General features: G+C 36.8%; 1 protein-coding gene across 2 annotated transcripts in view; it reads left to right on the top strand.

The window, feature by feature from the left end:
• Positions 1–20,870, top strand: part of PATJ (PATJ crumbs cell polarity complex component) — a 346,204-nt gene that overhangs the window by 70,767 nt on the left and 254,567 nt on the right. For both annotated transcript variants that reach the window (XM_032427605.1, XM_032427611.1), the window contains exons 16-17: positions 850–1,011; positions 4,886–5,017. In XM_032427605.1, the coding sequence (XP_032283496.1) occupies positions 850–1,011; positions 4,886–5,017 (294 nt within the window). The remainder of the gene's footprint in view (positions 1–849; positions 1,012–4,885; positions 5,018–20,870) is intronic.

The following is a 20,870-nucleotide window of genomic DNA, read 5'->3' as shown; positions in this document are numbered from 1 at the left end:
TGTGAGCAGAACAAGTAAGAATAGAAGGGAGGGAAACTTACATGTATTTCTATAGACATGATTTCTCTAGGATGGTATTAAGCATCAGAGAGGGAGAAAAACCATGAGAGACTCTTAACTCTAGGAAACAAACTGAGGGTTGCTGGATGGGAGGTTGGGGGGGGGAATGGGGTAACTGGGTGGATGGGCATTAAGGAGGGCATGTGATGTGATGAGCACTGGGTGTTATATGCAACTGATGAATTAATTGAACTCTACATCTGAAACTAAGGATGTGCTATATGTTGGCTAATGGAATTTAAATTAAAAAATAGTTTATGGCATATGAAAGAAAATTGTGAAGTGATGCTAAATTTTGACAGCTGAGTATCCTAGATTTTGTTACCTACACATTGTAAATTGAGCGGTTTTTAATTACAGCTTTCAAATTAGTGTGAATATCTATAATGATACTTTTATGAAATGAAAAAGCAAAAGGAGGTGGTCTTAGGAAGGCTAGCAATGATATCTAGTGTGTTTAAGGAGAGATGTATAGAAGTAGATGAGAGAATTCATTGGAGGGTAGAAAAGAGAAACGATGGAGGTGTGAAAAATTAGGCAGATCACTTGTCATCTGCACACATCTTAGACTTTCTTCACTGAAATTCAATAAAGGTTTAGCCTTAATTTTTATACATTTGATTTCTAACGTTTTTAGTTACTACTAAAATAATGTGGTTACGTTTAGACCCTTTGTTCATGGGGAAAATAAAACAATCCTGTTTTTATTTGGATAGATCCATGTGAGCATGGGACTTTGGTTTTTTCTTCGGGGCCTGCTCAATTCTGACTTATCACTTGTCTTTCTAGGTCAATGGCGTGCAACTGTATGGGAAATCTCGCCGAGAAGCAGTCTCTTTTCTCAAAGAGGTGCCTCCTCCCTTTACCTTGGTTTGCTGTCGACGATTATTTGATGATGAAGCTTCTGTGGATGAACCAAGGAACACTGAAGCCCCTCTTCCCAAGATGGAGGTACTAACTGAATATTCTGTGGTTCCCATAGGAATGAGCATTCATCAAGAATGCCCTGAAGAGTGTATTTGGATATGAAAGGAGGGGAGAAATTTCCATCTTCTTTTATTTGACTACAGTAGCGCTCAAAGGCAAGAATGCATAGCTTTACAAACCGTTACTTTTCATTTCACATCATAAAACTTTTTCTCTTCTTCTTTTTTTTCTTTTTACTTGAAATGTTGGTGACATTAATGTGCATGCACTTCGATTTTAGAGAACGTTTTTTTAGTAATTTCCTGGGCTCATTAGTTTTGGCTCCCAGTTCAACTCAGTTCATCTTAAACTTAAGATGTTGGTGAGTGTTGAATATCTAATGGACTTCCCTTTTTCAGAGCCTTAGAAATATGAAGATCTATGACCAATTTCGAAGTGAGTAAAAATTGCTGTAAAAGCCTTCAGAAGGTCAGAGAATAAAATAACATTTTCTGTGCTCTTGGTACTTTTTTTTTAAGAACATTTTGATTATAAAAATAGTTTTAAGCATGTGCTTTACCATTTTTTTTTAAAAGATTTTATTTATTTACTTGACAGAGACAGCGAGAGAGGAAACATAAGCAGGGGGAGTGGGAGAGGGAGAAGCAGGCCTCCCACGGAGCAGGGAGCCCAATGTGGGGCTCGATCCCGGGACCCTGGGATCACAACCTGAGCCGAAGGCAGATGCCTAACGACTGAGCCACCCAGGCGCCCCCGTGCTTTGCCATCTTATGCCAATTGTAACGTCATCTCTTATGCCACTTCCCCTACCCTACCCCCACTCCCTTACAGATTATAGTTCCTTAACACCAGTTTATTTATTTATATATTTTTTAAGATTTTATTTATTTGACAGAGAGAGAGTGTACAGGCAGGGGGAGCAGCAGAGGGAGAGGGAGAAGCAGACTCACCGCTGAGCAGGGAGCCTGATGCAGGGCTTGATGCCAGGACCCTGAGATCATGACCTGAGCTGAAAGCAGACATTTAACCAACTGAGCCACTCAGGTGCCCTGAGCTGAAGGCAGACATTTAACCAACTGAGCCACCCATTAACACCAGTTTAGACACACAGAGCCTTCCCTTTACCTGCCTGTGGTCTGAGTTTCAAGATAATCATGCATCTACCACTTAGTGAATTCTTGAGCAAATAACTTGACTTTCTGTTCATATTCTTTCTTTGAAAATTGGGGATACTTATAGTACTTACTGCCCTCATCAGTTTGTATGAGAAGGAAATGAAGTAATATATGCCCAGCTCTTAGTGCAATGCCTTGCACCTGAGAAGTGCTCTGGAAAAGTTAATTATAGCTCTTGACTCCTCCAGTCCAGCCATCTTTGTTTCCTGATTTCCTGAAGTATGTGACAGGCTAGCCCTGTCTTATGGTCACAGATGCTTTCATGTGTATTAAGCTTGCTTTTACAAGAAAACTCAGCTCCTGTGAGCAGAGTCGTATCTTAAGATTATTTTGTGTCTCATAGTGTTTTTATTCTGTACTGGGTGTATAAGAATTGCTTAGTCCATTATTGATTGAGAATCTTTTTTTTTTTTTTTTTAAAGATTTATTTGACAGAGAGAGACACAGCGAGAGAGGGAACACAAGCAGGGGGAGTGGGAGAGGGAGAAGCAGGCTTCCGGCGGAGCAGGGAGCCCGATGCGGGGCTCGATCCCAGGACCCTGGGATCATGACCTGAGCCGAAGGCAGATGCTTATTGACTGAGCCATCCAGGTGCCCCGAGAATCTTTTTTTTCTTAATGTTTATCTTTGGTAAAACATATTTCAGGGAAGGAACTTGAATACCACTTTTGTGATTCTTAGTATCTTTACTAAAATTCATGTGGATGAGGGCTTACCTCTAAAGATTGATAAAAATGCCTTTAATCTAATCTTACAGGGTGTGTAAATCACCCAGCTTGCTGACTCAGTGCTCCCATCTGTCATCCTTTACCACAATGGGTAAACAACAGCTTTGACTTATTCTAAATGTCAGCCTTGCTGCCCATTAGTTGATTGCTTTCTATTCTGTAAATACAGGAGTTATACAGAATTGATTGTATCAAAGTGATGTATCTCAGGTTGGAGTATAATATCTTATATACCTTGGATGCCTTAAAATTTCTGTAAACTTAGGCTTTATAAGTGTGTGCGGTTTCTTAAAATCCTGGCTTTTCTGTCTTTTTTTTTCTTTTTTCATTTATCCCCATATCATCTTAGGTTCTTAAGCCTTATCTGGTTAGGCAGCTCAGCCAGAATTTAATGCTCATTAATAAGTGAGGGTATTAAATGCCCCAGTAAAACATCAATCATATTAGCTATTGGAACTTTACTTTTTATTGGAAGGTATAAAAATGTTTTCTTTTTAAATATCATTTCCTCACATCAGGCTGATATATACAGAGGTTATTGATCCAGAACATCCCACTAATTTCAAGTTTTGTAATTCAAGAACCCAGAAATTGTTCCCATGTTTAGACTCAATCCACCATGGATTGAGTTTTGACTTTCCATGTCCTGCGGGGACAGTTTGAGATCTGGACCAACCCTAATTTAAAAAATGTTTTTGTACTTGTTATGGTGCCTTACTCTTCCATATTAGATGGGTCCCCTCCCTTTGATTTCATTAAGTGGATTTTCTAATGCAAGTCACTAAAAATTATGTTCCTGGGAATGATGCACTTTGATTCTATTTACTAAGAGCACCCGAAGTTTTAAGAAGTCTATTTTTAAAGATTACTATTTAGTCTGTAGCTTTATTTAAAAAGTTTCAAGGGATATGCAGTCAAAGATGGATGATTTGTTAATGTATTGGACAAATATTTATCAAGCGCCTACTGTGAGCCGGGCTCTGTTGTGGGCTGAGTGGATAGCTATTGGTAAACCCCATGGTAGCCCACACAGAGTTTCCATTCTAGCTTGTCATTTTGTTAGTTGCTAGGGCTACAAAGAAAAAGAAGATAATCTTTGAGCTTCAGATAGATGTTCAGAATATTTTGAGGAAGATAAATCATATGAAAACGCAATACAGTGCTATAAATAGTAATAAAAACTGAACGTTGAAGCAGCTCTTCTTCTGTGTAGTCGACTCATTTACCCGCTATCATTGAGCTTCGTAGAAGTCCCTGTAGCAGTGACTCTCCCTGAAAGGAGGGGGGAGCCTGGAATAGGGGCTTTGGGGGTATGAAGTCAAGGAAAATAACCAAGGACTTGTGTATTGGATAGTTTTGCTGACTTAGATCCTCCAAGATGAGATTTTCATTATTTCAACTCAGTGATTTTTTTTCTTTTTTTTTTTTTTACCGGTTTTTTAGACTTAGATGATTCCCAAGGACTTGGATTTTTTTCCACTTTCCTAGTGAAGTTTTTCTTGAAAATTTCCAGAAGCCAACGAAGTGGTTTCTCTTGTGTCTTGTACTATCCTCTCTCTCTGTTGGCATCTTTCTATCTTTCACTGTAATTATGAGTTCATGTTTTGCTACCTAAATATCTTATAAGCTTTGATTTTATATGGTATTTTCATTTTTTTTCTTAAATTGCGTATTTTTCCTTTTATGCTTCTAATGGGATGACAGAACTCATTGAAGTATAAGAGGTCAGTGTTAATATTTTGAATGAAACAGGTACTTTACATTTAAAAAAATCCAACTCTATGAACAGTCTGCATTTTTAAGTACTTGAATTTCCATGAAGATCTTATACTAGAGTGTGTATGCCCCAGGGCATGCCCCTTCTGAAAAGATTAAAAAGATAAAGTATGCATGCCAAAGAGAATTCCCAGTTGGAGAAGAAGCTATGAGATTCCTGATATGTTAATTCTTTTCAGAATTGAAAGGACAATGTTTTGAAGCATTTATCTTTTTCAGGCTGACCACAGTGTAGGCATCAATACTGAAGATGATGATGATGGGGAATTAGCACTATGGTCTCCTGAAGTCAAGATTGTTGAACTAGTAAAAGATCATAAAGGCTTGGGATTCAGCATCTTGGATTACCAGGTATAAGAATCTATATTGAGTTTTTGGAGAGATTTGTTTTAAAGGTATGTGAAGTAGTAATTATTTAAGGCACCCACTAGGGAAAACTGAATGATTTGAAATAGAATGCTACCATCCAAAGACAGGTGTTAAAATTTCCATTGTTACCTTTGCATTTGGTAGCTTTCTTAGTGAATAAAATGAGGGATGATATAATAATTGAACAGTGAGGGAAGCAATAATTTTATACCCATGGATGCTTTTAGAGACTGGAGTTTGAAGAATTTTTTTATATGGAGGGTTTTTCGGTCTCATTTTTATTGAGATCTATTTCACATATCATAAAATTCATGCATTTCAAGCATGCTTTGGGTTGTTTTTAGTATATTCAGAGTTGTGCAGCCATCACCACAGTCTAATTTTAGAACCCTTTCATCGCCCCAGAAAGAAACCCGTCCACATTAGAGTCATTCCCAACTCTCACTCTTCTATCTCCACTTCACACGAAGGTTTTTGTTTTGCTTATTTGTTGATATCAATGAGCTTGATTAAAAAGAAATGTTCTTGATGAAATTACATGTTTATATTTAACACAGAACACATACTATTTATGTATTTATATATATTCCATTTATAGCTAAAGTCACTAATGCATTTGGAGGGTTGTGTGTGAAAGATCACAATAGGACATCTATATGTTGTATCAGTTTACTGGTTTACAGTATTTTTAGACCTTCTGATTATCATGGGGAGTTTAAAACTGTTGGCAAAAAACCTCTTCACTTTTAAGATGCATATTTTAATACTTTAGTGCTGCCTAAACACATTGTGGTTTAATAAAGCAAAATGTACTCTATCAAAGCACATAAAATGCCAAGTGATATAAAAATCAATTTTTTTAATATAATAAGGCATTCGGGAACAGATTAAAAGAAAAATACTTTGAGCATTATGTAAGACATTAAATTCCATATTTAGGTAGTGTGATTTAAGATTACTGAAATAGATTGTTCGTTTTTGCTGGCATATTTCTGTGCCAGATAACCCTCTCTGTTATTAGAACTTTTCTTTGGAATATTACTGAATTATGATTTGTGTATTATAAATAATGCATATTTGGGGAAATACTTTTATCAAGTATCAATACTGTAAGATTTTAGAAGTTTCTATACTGGTTAATATAAGGGTATATGGGGGATGGGGTAACTGGGTGATGGACATTAAGGAGGTCACATGGTATAACGAGCACTGGGTGTTATGTAAGACTAATCACTGACCTATACCTCTGAAACTAATAATATATTCTATGTTAATTAATGGAGTTTAAATTAAAAAAAATAAAAACTATTAAAAAATATAAGGGCATATAAAACAAATTGTAGGTACCATCTCAATTTTTCTTCCCCAATGTACCCTTATTATCTACCACATGATAAATGATAAGCATTCGCAGAATGATTGAATAAAGTTAGTTTAGCCAAAAATAACTGGAAGTAAATGAACACATTCAATGAGATTTTTTGTTAACCATTTTGATAATTAGGATTTAGTTTACAAAACACCTTTCAGATGAAGTGTTAGATATGAAAACACCTTTCAGATGAAGTGTTAGATATTCAGCTACATTTCCATTATGATTGGAACCTATATGTATTTGCATTCTTATATAATGGTTGCTCTTACCCTCTTAAATGACATTATGTGTAAGTTTTATATTTTGAATATTCCATGTTAAAGCAGAGAAGTGCTTTAGAAATAAAAAACTTCAGTAAAGGAGAGAAAGAAAAAGTTGAGAGTCTTTAAGAGTTTAACCTGTAGTTAACAAGAATTCTTGTATCAGTTCTGAGCTTTACACTTAAAAAAAAAAAAAAAAAAGTTCCAAATATGGAAAAAAATTTTTCTTCACTGCACTCCTATAGGTATGCCTTGAGGCATACTTTGGTTTTTTTAAATTTTATTTTTTTAATAAAATTCTAGGTTTCTCCCCCCTACCCCTTATCCTCCTATAATCATCATTACATATACTGACATTTCTGCACAAATTGTATAAAGTAATTTTGCTGCAAAAGAAGTAATTTTGCCTTTGTGCTTCTCAGAGAACTGATAGAAAAATATTTTATTTTTCAAATGCTGTTTTGATTCATATTAAAGCACTCAGCTTATTTACTTCTGTAGCTAAACCTGGGAAGCAAAAACATTCAATCTTAAACTGAATTTTTTTCTTAAGTCAGTCTTAAGTACATTTACTTATAATTGTATTCAGCACATTTCACCATTTGTCAGTGGCATATAGAACTGTTAAACACTATGACATTTAGATGACACATAAACAATTTAAAATTTGGTTTCGGGCAAGCTAATTAATTGGTTATATTGTCCGTTGTTGTAATTAGGTAATAAATTCTAAAGTTCAAAAAAATTTTTTTTGCAAGGGCAGGTGAAGGTTTAGCAAAAGTCGTGAAAGGCCATGTTCCTGGCTATTACTATATTTGATGCATCCTGTATGAATTTATTAGGTAGCTGAATAGGGCCAATGCAGATCCACCCACATCCCCTTTCCCCACTTAGCACGTTTAGAATAAGAATACTGTAGATACATTTTGGCCACACAGAGAAAGTTTTAGGACAGTGGGAGAGATTCCAGGTTGTAAAGGGCTGCATTAGCAGTATTGAAGAGATTGAAAATTTACTTAGCAATATTAATTTCGCACTAACTGGTTTTTCTCTAGAATAGTAAGAACTTCCTCAGGAACCTGACAAAATTATATACAGTGTCTGTTTCATTGGTGCTTATGCAATTTCTTTATCTATAAAATGGGGATAATGTCTATCTCAAAGGATTGCTGTGGATTAAGTAAATGCATGTGTAAAGAAGTAGGAAATGTTAACATTACTATGGGTATGTGAATATTAATAATCATCCAATTTAGAAAATAAACTACAGAAGTCTAGATATTGTCCATGAAGGTATAGCCCTACTACAGTATATTTGAACCCTACCAATTTTTAGCTATCTAGTTAGATTAGGAAAATTAATACATAGATACCTTTGTTTAGTGAAATCTAAATTTAATTGTAAAATTACATTCTAAAATGGAACCAACTCCTGATGAACCATGTGTGAGTTATCCTATTGTGGATTATGGGCCAGCAGTTTGCTTTTGAGTGAGCAGATAAAGGGTCTTGAATTGGCCATGGAACTATGGGGTAGCTATCTGGATAGGTGGAAGTCTGAAAATTCAAAGAGCAAAGAGCAAACTGGATATACATTTTCATGAAAGGCATTTAAAATAGGTGGGGGCAAAGGAAAAGGAGAAAGCAAAAGGGAATCATATTTACTATAACATAGTAAACTATGGTTTACGTAGTTTTTATGTTACAGTAAATATGATTCAGGTTGTAAGCCGCCTCATTAGATTTTAGGATAAAGTGATAATAGCTTTATTGGCTCTGATTTGAATGAAGGTAGAATATTTATTAGTCTCAAATATTTCTAGGTACTACTCCATGTAGTGGCTAGTTAAAATCCTGCCTTATATGTCTACCATATTAGAAGACTCATTGGTCACTGTAATGTCATACCTTAGAGGATAGTGTCATGGAAAACAGCAATGTGCGTAATTTATCAAGAACATGAATATTATGGCTTAACTATGTACTCTGTTTCTAAGCAATACAAAACTTCAGAAATTTGGTTATAACTTTTTATAGTATAATTTCTTGCCAGTTTCTAGATGTGGTTTACATATTGTGCTTTAGTTATGATTATGTGTAATGTCTTTCTTCCTTGGAATATTACTAATACTCATACTAATCCTAATATTAATACAAAGACAACTAATACAAATCCAATAATAATAGCTAACATTTATTGTTTACTGTTTGCTGGGCATTGTTCTGATTGCTTTATGTATTCCTCACAAGAACCCTGTGGAGTGGGTACTATTATTATCCTCATTTTTGAAGTGAGGAACCTGAAGCACAGAGAGGTTATGTAACTAGTCCAAGTTCACACAGCTAGTATATGGCAGAACTACAATTTGAACTCAAGCAGTCAGCTCCCAGAATCTATGCTTTTAACTACCATGTTATGTTGCTCCTTTCCTTATGAGTGCATTTTATTACAGGAGATTTTTGTACTAAATTTATTATAGCAGATCTTCTTGTTTTTCCGGCTTGTAAAAAAATTTCATATCTTAAGGACAAGCTGCTAGATAGCATTCTCATTTTTAATACTTATATGAAAGTTTAGTAAGTATTAAAAATTAATATAATGTGCTCATATGCATTGTGTAAAAGCTAGTGTTTATTGTTCACATGAAAATAATTACAAATTTAAGAATCCTAAATTAGTGCAACTAATTTGTTTGGGCTATTATTCAATAATGAAGCAATTATTAGGTAGTGTGTGTCTGTGATTTTTAAAAATTTCTACCAAAAAGCTTGAAATAAATTTAGAATTGTGTGGATTTCACCTTGGGTTGACCTTATATATTAAACATGGCAAGTGGATATTTTCTGGTGTTTTGATTTATGTTGAACTTTGAATAACCCCTCATGATTATAATTTACTGGAAATGTTTGACATTAGCCAATTTTTGAACATTAGCCATGATATTACCATTCTTAATACTTTTGAATTTCAGTGATTTAGAAGGTAAAATTTATTAACCAATAATTCTCTTCCTTCCAACATCCCGGTCCTCATTTCTCTCCCCTCCTGATATGGACAGACTCAATTTTTGCCAGAGCAGGTATTTTTAAAAGACTTTGGGTTGATCTCAGACACTAAGATAGATAAAAATTAGAAAACATTATAGCATAGCCATTGAGAGGTGATTCATACATAAATACTGTTAGTAATATTTTAAAAAATTGTTTGAAAGACCAAAGACAAATGATGACTCACTAAAAACAATAGTGAAAATATTCCTCCCTATTAAAAAAAAAAGGCGATTAATTTTTCCTAACAGAAGAAATGGGTTATAAAGCCCAAATAGTATGAATATAAAATATTGCAGTATTGTTGAGTCTTGGATATGGCATACCTTACCATTTCTGAGAAAAACTTAGTGTGCAGTTTTTGCCTGACTTCTTCCTAACTCCATTAGATAAATTCTTTAAAAAAAGATTTTAAAAGTTGTATGAAGAGATTGTGTAAATTTTATGTATGTGGCTTTAAATTGGCTTTTTTCTTATCATATGTACAACAGAATGACTTTCTCTGCACATTAGAAATGTATGTATGTATGTATTATTACTATTTTTTAAGTACTTTAAGTAATCTCCACATCCAACGTGGGGCTAGACCTTACAACCCCGAGAAATTGAGGGTTTTAATTTTTGCTATTTCCGGTGGCTGCGTCTACCAGTACGCAGTGTTTACTAACTTGTGGAAGCCCAATATCATTACGTTCCTGTCAGCTAATTAGTTCAGAGAATCTAAGGTAGAGAATTAGATAGGTATTAACATAGGTTAGCGTATAGTAGTACATACAGTAGTAATATTAAAAAGTCAGATACAAACCTATACTATTTCTAGAACCTAAGACACGGAGGATGGTCATGTGTTGCAGGTTACTATATGTACACTTTCATGCTCAACGGGCCTCATAACATGGACACCAATATCTGGGCTGGTTTTTCCTTTTGTTGTTGTTTTTGTCTTTTTTTTTCCCCCCAAAAAAGATTTTATTTATTTATTTGTCAGAGAGAGAGAGAGAGAGCACAAGCAGGGGGAACATCAGGCAGAGGGAGAAGCAGGTTCTCTGCTGAGCAAGGAGCCCGATGTGGGACTTGATCCCAGGACCCTGGAATCATGACCTGAGCGGAAAGCAGATGATTAACCGACTGAGCCACCCAGGCATGCCCCCCCGCCCTTTTTTTAAAGCAGTTCTTTGGGTTCACTTCACCCGTGTAGGATTAAGATAGAGTAAGAAAAATGGCGTCAATCTGCTACTAATGGTAGTGTCCATGTTTTTGCAAATATATAGCTTGCTGTTGAACAAACCACACATCTGCATTTAAAGGTCACTTTTGCTTAGACTGGTAAAGGCTATTCGGTGCCCATCCCTGATTCCTATCCATATTTATTTTTATTAACATCAAAGTGCCAACTGGGGTGAAGATTTCTTTTCACAGAGGATTTGCTTCCTTTCCCTCTATGGGGAAGTTCTGTATCCTTTAAATCATTTTAAGCTGCTTCATTTGAAAAATAATTCTTAGTAGTGTGTTCATGGAGTGGATTGATTGTGGCTAGTGGGGAAATTCTCTTATGGCTTAAAGATTGCTTTTCAAGCCTGCGAAGTGGGTGAATGAAGGGAGCCCACTCCTGGTGTGTGGAGTCTGTAGTGTGCTCAGGATGATGACTGACTTCCAAAAACCACAGTGCAGCAAGACTAAAGGCATCAGGAGACCAGAAGCCACTTAATAAGAGATCAAAGAGGCTGTGTGTATATCAGCTTGAAATCCAGATAGTACAGATCAAAAGCTTGCCTTAGCGAGGCAGCTGCAGGGGGATGAGTTAGCAGGAGGCCCCAAAGATCTTAAGTCAGGCCTGATGTTGAACTTTGCGGGAATTTCATGGCTCCTCTGGAATACGAATTTGGAGGGAAAAAAAAATCCCATTGTGTCTAATGGGGGGGAGATGGAATAGAAGGCAGGCAGCAAATGCTTGTCAGCTGGTTGGTGCTTTCTCATAGGGTGACTCCCCTTTTATTTTATTTATTTATTTATTTATTTTTAAATATTTTATTTATTTATTTGACAGAGAGCGAGAGCAGGAACACAAGCAGGGGGAGTGGGAGAGGGAGAAGCAGGCTTCCCGGGGAGCAAGGAGCCTGATGCGGGGTTCGATTCCAGGACCCTGGGATCACGACCTGAGCTGAAGGCAGACACTTAACTACTGAGCCACCCAGGCGCCCCGGTGACTCCCCTTTTAACAGATGTTTCTTAAGGACTGTTTCTGCTTCATACTAGGAGGCATTGCTGAGGAGGAGGAGATCCTGAAAATGGTGTATCTGTTGTATTACCTTTCATGAGTATTTCACAAATAGCCGAACTGCAGATTATTAGTGTTCATGAAACAGCCACAGAGAGCTAAAATAGAGGTATAAAGATGCTCAGATTTACTGCAAAACCTGGCAATTACATCTCTCTTGTGAAATGCTGAACATATTCCAGGAAGTTAGTGGGTATTAGTCTAGCTGCATATCTGTCTCCCATGTAATTAAAAACAGAATAATAACTGTCAAAAAAAAAAAATGTTGGTCTAAAGAGGAAACTCATTCTCCAGAGCTATTTCATCGCCAGGCTTTCCCGACCTCTCTGGGTATGAGATGTTTTGGAAGTCCTCCCTTGATTCTGATGTCACCATCGAGAACCATGGTGTGTAGATGACAAGTCATAGCCCCTCCTGCAGTATGGCAGAAAGACTGAATCAGAAACACCAACAGGTATTGAGAATCTGTTTTCCCCAGGCATGGTGCTTTGTACTGCTCTGCCCTGTCTGTGGGTGTCATTTGGAGCCAGGCAGTGATCAAAGAGGCCATGCTCTCTCCAGCGAGGGCCAGGAAGTGGTGCTGTCTCCTTGTGGTACCAGAGGCCTAATTTGTTAATGATGCATGAAAGGGGATTGGCTGCCTGATCTTTATATACCATTTTCTAGGGCTCAGGTTTCCCTTTCAGCTGTTCCTTTTGTATTTTCCTTTAGTCAGACACGACTGGATGGTTAACAGCACTAGCTTAGAAGTCAGAGAGAACCAGGTTTTCATTCTGGCTGTGCCTCCCTACTAGGACTTTGGATAGGCTTGTTAGTCTTTCTTATTCTCAGTTTACTAAAATAATCATCTCTGAGATAGAAATAATATTTGCCTTATAAAGTTGTAAAGACTAAATAAAAGGCATATATAAATGCCCACACTTTCCTAGGCATAAAATAACATGTTACCAGTTACTGAAAAATGATGATTCTGAAAAACAGAATCTGAGCACACAGCGGCTATACCTGTTACTCATTCTCTCCTTCAAAATAATTTATTGTTCATTTAATATGAGCTAGTATGGGGTATATACAGATGAAAAGAGATGTTAAAGATCTTTGACAAATGTATATTGAGCATCCTCTATGGCAGGCACTGTTCTGGACATGGAGAATATAGTAGTGAACAAAATAAACCATAGACTCCATGTCCTCATGGAGTTTAAATTCAACTGGGAGTAGAGAGTCAGTGGATAAATAAACATATGTTATATACACTAAAGGAAACAGATTTGAGAACAACTCTGTATAATACATTATGGTTTTAGCAGTGCTGGAAGTGAGACTAAGCCTCTGTGATGATTGCTTTTTAGGATTCAGAGGGGCCTCACAGGGAACTGAGGTATGCCTTGTAGACAAACAGGTAGTGGACATAGGAATGTCCTGGGATTGATTACTTGGTCCTTATTTCAAGTCTTGTTCTTCTTTTTTTTTTTAGTGGCTGTTAACTGTATGTACCTCTGTCTAAACTTTTGAGTTTTATTCCTTTTAATGAAAAATCCTTTGAGAAACTTTGTGTTCTCCTATTTTATTTGGAAAACAGGACACCATTTCACATGGTAATAATAGCCCATGATTATGGATTATGTACTGCTTACACTGGGTCAGGCATTGCTTACAGCCTTGATATATACATGAACTGATTCAATCATCCCCACAAACCCATGAGGTAGCTCCTGTAATCGTCTTCATTTTATGGCTGAGGAAACTTGGTAACAAGAGGTTAAGGAATTTGCTCAAGATCACCCAATTAGTCGGGAGTGGAGCTGAGCTTCTGAGCTCCAGTGGTGTGAAATACAGCCTTCAGACCAGAAATGACACTGATTCTTCATAACCATGGCTTAACACAATGATAAATGACAAAAAATTTCCAGTTGTCTTTCCAGAGAAAAATACTTATTACAATTCCAAAAGATTTACTTGAGATCATTTCTTGTGGTTCCTTGCATTGACTCCTCCCACCTGGCCAAAGCTCTTTAGAGACCTGGCAGCTTTCTTCACCGCCAGAGAGTACAGACTGTTGTGTTGCGTCCTAGATCTCCCAGCAGGACTCCGTGGCCTTTCTCCTGTACATTTTCAAAGTTGGCAAAGTTTTATTCTTCATGTTACATGCTGCATATTGCAGAGTATTGGCTTCCCGTTCAAGGATTTTTCTTAAAAATCACAGAATTTTTTCTACGGAGTGCAGGGCATACTGTGTCCTTGATATGGCCGTGTGTGTCAGCAAACGTCCCAGCCTAGAGACGGTTTCTGTCTTTCAGTGTCTGCTCCAAGGGAGAAAGAGGGCTGAGGACGCCATGCTGCTCTGAGCCTCTCTTCAGATGCAGAGGTCTATGTATCTGGAGAGTTAAAGGGTCAGCTCTTTATTTTCACGTGTTACCACGTAAGCATAATATCACCAATGGTTTAGTAGTTGATAGCACTGTTGGTTTAAATCACATACGTTCAGTTGAGTTTAAAAGACGGTAAACTCAATGGTAATTGTTAACTCCTCAGTCCCATATTTCCTGCTGACTTCTCCGTCATCATCTTCACAGTGATAAGTATTGAACAGTAACAGTACTTATGAAGTGACCTCTATGGACTTAGAAAGCACCTTTCATGACCTGTATCATTTCATGCTTTGCACAGCTCTGTGAAATCTATACTATTGTTCTTCTCACTTCACCAGTGAGAAACCCAAGTCTCAGCTAGCATGTATAAGTGCTTAGGCTGAGAACGATTTGTTCGGAAAATGAAAATAAATTCCAAAACTAACATTAGAAAAGCTTTTTCAAGTTTTGTGTGTCTACATTTTCCCGACATCATAATAACTTTCAACTAATGTAGTTTTTTCCCCCCCTGGAAGATATTACGATATTATTTATAAATTCATTTTTCTACTTAACAGTTTTTTGGACAAAATACACATAAAATTGACCATCTTAACGTGTGCAGTTCTATAGTGTGATGTATATTCACATTTCAAGTAACGTAATTTTAATAGAGGGTGTGACTTTGTACTTGAGTACTACTGTCTGCCCAGTGAACATTTCAGCCAGATGATGGGACTTGTAGGTAAAGAATTGTTGTATGGTTTGTTTGTTTTATTTTCGTTAAAACCAGAAAAAGTCCTGGGCCAGGAGTGAATGGGAAACAATTACAGTATGACAAAAAATTTTCAAGAGATAAAACATTCAGGCAACAGATCTAATAGCCAAGGAAAATATCTAATCGGAGACTAGAAAGGATAAGAGGAAGAGATAATCTTCAAGACGTGATTTCCACGGGACTCCTGCTTGAACCATTTAAATTATTACGGTGCTTAAAATAGACTTTTAAAAAGTACCAAGCTATGCAGAATAAAATTATGTGCAAGCTGATGTATTTTTCTTCCTCTTTACAATATATTTTGATTTTTTAGCAAGTTTCTCTGTCCACTTCTCTTCCATTGCACTTTTAATTGCCTTATGTGCTGTGCTTACTCTGCTGCTCAGGGACTGTTTAGTTCTATGCATGATGCATGGAAAAATCTATTCTTAATGCCTAATAGTATTTAGGAAGTAATAAGACACAAGGAGCCAGGAACCATATCAGTTTAATCTATGTTGAGTGCACTGAATGTATTTTGTGGGTACTTTGTACATGATGGTGTTGTGGTAATTGGTATGATTAGTGTAATACTTGGCTATATTACAAAATAGTTAAAAATGGGATTAGATTCTGATAAGGTAGCTTGCCCATTATTCATTAAATCATTTATTTATTGCCTAGCATTCACTATAAATACATTTATTTCTCTTTCCTAAAACTAAATGCTTAGCTCATTGGTCAAATCAGAAGCTCTTTTAGTATAATTAATTACATCCCACTATCTTAAACCAGAACTATTCTAGTGATTTTAATTCAACTAATAGTCCCTGACATGTCTTTTGATGCAATCTAAAAATGGCAAAGGAAAAAAAATTGTTTTAAGATTCATCGTATAAAAAAAAAGACACATGTCCTAAATACTTTGTTTTATGTTTTGTTTTGATTGTAGAATACTCAGGAAGTTAGATCTTGTGTAGTCACTGGCCTTTTTATGAGTTCTGAAAAGACATCACTAACTAAAATTATACCATATTTGTGACTATATTGTGCATCTTTTTTCATTACTGATGCTGTTTTGAATTAACTTTCACATCATACCCTACATTTTATAGTGGTTTTCTGAATGTTTTGGTAGAAGTTAATGACAAATTTGACTCAAGGTACTCTGTCAAATTTAGTTACAGGATTTTGGAGTTGGGGAAACAGATCCTAAGTGTCATATATCCAATGTTCTCATTTTGCAGTTGAGGAAACTGACTCAGAGAAATGAACTTGTGAAATTAGACACAGCCAGGCTGGCACCAAGCTGGGGCTCAAAACTTGTCCCCTGACTTCTGATCCACACCCATCCTACCACTAGTGGATTGAATAGCTGTCTTCCTTGTCTTTCTCCCCTATGTCTATTTTCTCCTTAAAAAAAAAATATCCTTGGATTCTGTTTCCTGATTGACGTTGCTCACAATGGAAATTTTAATTCATACCAGCTGTACACCAGAGCTTCTGCAGATCACCATTTTTTCTTTACAATATCTGTGTGTGTGTGTGTGTGTGTGTGTGTGTGTGTGTGTAAAAGAATCTTTCCTTTGCCTTTGTACCAATTCTTTCTTCTGCCTACCTCCAGGATGGAAGAGTTAGTGGTCTCCCTTTTTAAATATATCGGTTGTTTTTTTTTTTTTTTTTTTTTTTCAGTATTCTCCATCTTGGTAACTTCCTTGAGATCTTACTTTGAAAATTCACTTAGTTGTTAATTTATATACTCCTCAGTTCAAATAATAGTGGCCATATTTACGAGTATACTCTTCAAGAAACAAATATTTGCCACTTGTTGCTTTCTCTCAGTTAACCATTGTTGAGTTGGAGTAATTCTCTTATCAAATATTCTGTAGCTATCTACCTCATGTTATCCAGAAATTTATGTAGATCCTTTAAAATTACTAAAATATACTTCCTCACACTTCTATGAATAAGTATTTGTGGAGTTAGGCTCAGTAGCCTCATTTTGTGGTATTGTATACCACAACATTGAATTCATTGATTAGGAGATCTGTTCATTGGTAGAGCACTTTTTATTTCATAATTGTTTGAAGTTGTTTTCCCAGCCATTTTTTGGAATCATTGTATTTTGGTGAAGGACTCCGGTGATCGAGGAGAGCAGTTATTTTGGTGTAGGGGCCTCTACAGCAGCACAGAACTTTAAGAACTAATTCAAGGAATTAACATAAGATTAAGACTATGTGACTTAACCATACTTCCTCTCATGAGTTTACTATAGGCCAACTTTATGTTTTAATATACTCAGTTGACAATAAGTGTGAGATGTCTTTTACCCTATCAAAGGTAGGGGCGCCTGGGTGGCTCAGTCGGTAAGCGTCTGCCTTCGGCTCAGGTCATGATCCCAGGGTCCTGGGATCGAGCCCCACATCGGGTTCCCTGCTCGGCGGGAGGCCTGCTTCTCCCTCTCCCACTCCCCCTGCTTGTGTTCCCTCTCTCGCTGTGTCTCTCTCTGTCAAATAAATAAATAAAATCTTAAAAAAAATTATCAGAGGTAATCTATACGTAATGTTTTTTATTATTGATGTGTAGTTGACATACGATGTTATGTTTCAGGTGTGCAATGTAGTGATACGACAATTCTATATATTTCTCAGGGCTCACCATGATGTGTAGTCGCCACCTGTCTCCTTACAATGTTATTACAATATTATTGACTATATTCCATATGCCCTACTTTTCATTTCCCTGACTTATTTATAACTGGAAGTTTGTACCTCTTAATCCCCTTCACCTATTAGCAACCACCAGTTCTCTCCTCTGGCAACCACCAGTTCTCTCTATTTGTCTGTTTAATTTGTTTTTTAGATTCTACATCTAAGTGAAATAATATGGTATTTGTCTTTCTGTGTCTCACTTACTTCACTTAGCATAATGCCCTGTAGGCTCACCGATGTTGTCACAGAATGGCGAGATTTCATTCTTTTTTTAGTGGCTGAGTAATATTCCAGTGTGTGCGTGTGTGTGTGTGTGTGTGTGTGTGTGTGTGTGTGTGTGTCGCATTTTCTTCATCTATTCATCTACTGATAGACACTTGGCGTTGCTTTCATATCTTGGCCGTTGTAAATCCCAGCAGTAGGATTACTGGATCGTAGGGTTGTTTTCTTTTTTCTTTTTTTTTGTTTTCAGTTCTTCTAGGATATTTTTATTTTTCATTTTTTGAGGAACCTCCATACTGTTTTCAATAGTGGTTGCACCAATTTACTTTTGCACCAGTAGTGTATGAGGGTTCCCTTTTCTCTTCATCCTTGCCAACACTTGTCATTTCTTGTCTTTTTGATACTAGCCATTCTTACTAGGGTATGAGGATACCTCTTTGTGGTTTTGATTTGCATTTCCCTGATGATTAGTGATGTTGAGCTGTATATGTTCTTTGGGAAAATGTCTATTCAGGTCCTCTATCTATTTTTAAAAATTTATTTAGGGTGGAGGAGGGGCAGAGGGAGAGGAAGAGAGAGAATCTTAAGCAGGCTCCATACCCAGCATGGAACCCCACGGGGGGCTTGATCTCACGACCCTGAGATCATGACCTGAACTGAAATCAAGTCGGACACTTAACCAATTGAGCCACCCACGCGGCCCTATACGTTTTTTAATCAGATTGTTTTTTGGTGTTGAGTTGTAGAAGTTCTTTATGTATTCTGGATATTAACCCCTTATCAGATATATCATTTGCAAACACCTCCCATTCGCTAGGTTGCCTTTTCGTTTTGTTGATGGTTCTCTTTGCTGTGCTAAAGTTTTTATTCTGGTATAGTCCTAGTAGTTTATTTTTGCTTTTGTTTCCCTTGCCTGAGGGGACCTGTCCATAAATATGTTGGTTAAGCTGATGTCTAAGAGATTACTGCCTGTGTTTTAGGAGTTTTATAGTTTCAGGTCTCACATTTAGGTCTTTAATCCCTTTTGAATTTATTTTTGTGTATGGTGTAAGAAAACAGTCCAGCTTCACATAGCATGTAGCTGTCCAGTTTCCCCAACACCATTTATTGAAAACACTGTCTTTTCCCTTTGTATATTCTTGCTTCTTTTGTCATAGATTAATTGGCCATGTAAGCATGGGTTTATTTACAGGCTCTCTGTCCTGTTCCATCGATCTATTAGACACACATTTTTATCTGAAATAAAATATGGTCTATCTCTTTGCCATTCTCCTATAAAAACTCCTATTTCCTTAATGCTTTTAAAAGTTAGGGTTTTGAGTACAGAAAAACCAGACATTGTTCTTTATTTTGAATCCATGGAGTTAGGTCATTGTTTACATCTTGATTTCTGTTTTTCTGCATTAGAGTAATACTGCAAAGCATAGAAATGTTGACTGTCAGAACAGTCCATGGTACATGTCTCATGTTCCTCTTTAAAAAATACCTCTGCCAATTTTATTAAATGTGACCACTATTCTTATTCATTTCTTCAGTCTCCTCTTTATGTAACATTCCTTCCTCCATGCCTTTCCACTGAGCTTGCCATATTTGCTTGCATGGATTTGTGGTTTTACTTACAGAGCAGCTTCATGGCTAGAGCTCCCCACTTCTTCAGGTTGATCTCTCTCTCTCAGAGCCCACATTTCAACTGAACCACCATTCTGCCCCGGGCGATGCCCCTGCACCTTGCCTTAGCTTATGTGAACTCTGATCTCTTTGATCTGTGGGAATGTACCCAAATACTCATGTACTACATTTTATAGACACTGCAGAGACTTTGGTAATTATGCCCATCCATTTGGGCATGAGTACTGTCACATGTTTGTTCATGTAAAGGTGTCTTTAGCTCACCAAATGAATGGATTCTCTAGAACGCAGATATAAAAATTTGACGAGCAAAGGCGTGTTTGATTTGTACATACAGCCATGCTACACATTTTGTGCTAACTTCATCAGTGAGGTACCGAAATATAAACCTGTGATGGCCAAGTGTAGTACGTAAGGGACTCAACTTTGCACACTTTGGCAAGGCAATAAATATTATCTTCTGTCAATTCGCCTTCTTTCAATATTAATTCATTTGGCAAATACCTGAAGATAGAGAAGCTGTATCACTTAGAGGCTAAGAGCATAAACCCTGGAACTTAACCAGCTGGTTTAAATTCTGGCTCTGCCATTTATCAGCTGTGTGGCTCGGTTAATTTTCCTCTTAGTTTTCTCATCTTGAAAGTAGGGATAATAATGGTACCTACCTCATGGTGGTTTGAAGGTTAAATGAATTCTAATAAGTAAGATCCCTAGAACATTCCTGGCATGGCAAGAACTCAGTCAGTGCTGCTGTTCTTATTCACCTATGATGGGATGTGTCCTTTGCCTTTGATGTACTTAACAGTATAGTGAGGAGAGAGACACTAAATAGTTTCAGTCATTCAATATTTCAACTACTATTGAGTACCTTCCATATGGCAGTCACTATAGTAGGTCCTGGAAATAAAGCAGCAAATAAGCAAACATACCCTTGCTCTCGTGAAGCTTACTTTTAGTAGGTAAGACAGTTAAAATAATTTCTGTAAAATGTCAAAAAGTGTTAAAATAGAGAAATTGCAAGGTGCCATGGATACATCTAGCAGGAGGACCTAACTTACTCTAGGAAGTATGGGACAGTAAGGAAAACAATATTATGACGAATGCTCTCTGGAATTCCTCTCTTGGGGTTAGGGGTATCACTGAGTAGAAAGTTCCTGAGTCAGCTTTGGGGAGTCAGGGAAGGCTTCTCATTGGCGGAAACACA

The sequence above is a fragment of the Phoca vitulina genome, unplaced genomic scaffold, assembly GCF_004348235.1.
Source record: "Phoca vitulina isolate PV1807 unplaced genomic scaffold, GSC_HSeal_1.0 scaffold2, whole genome shotgun sequence".
Classification (NCBI taxonomy): Eukaryota; Metazoa; Chordata; class Mammalia; order Carnivora; family Phocidae; genus Phoca; species Phoca vitulina.
The sequence above is the reverse complement of the archived record's forward strand: the minus strand, read 5'-3'. Positions and strand labels throughout refer to the sequence as shown.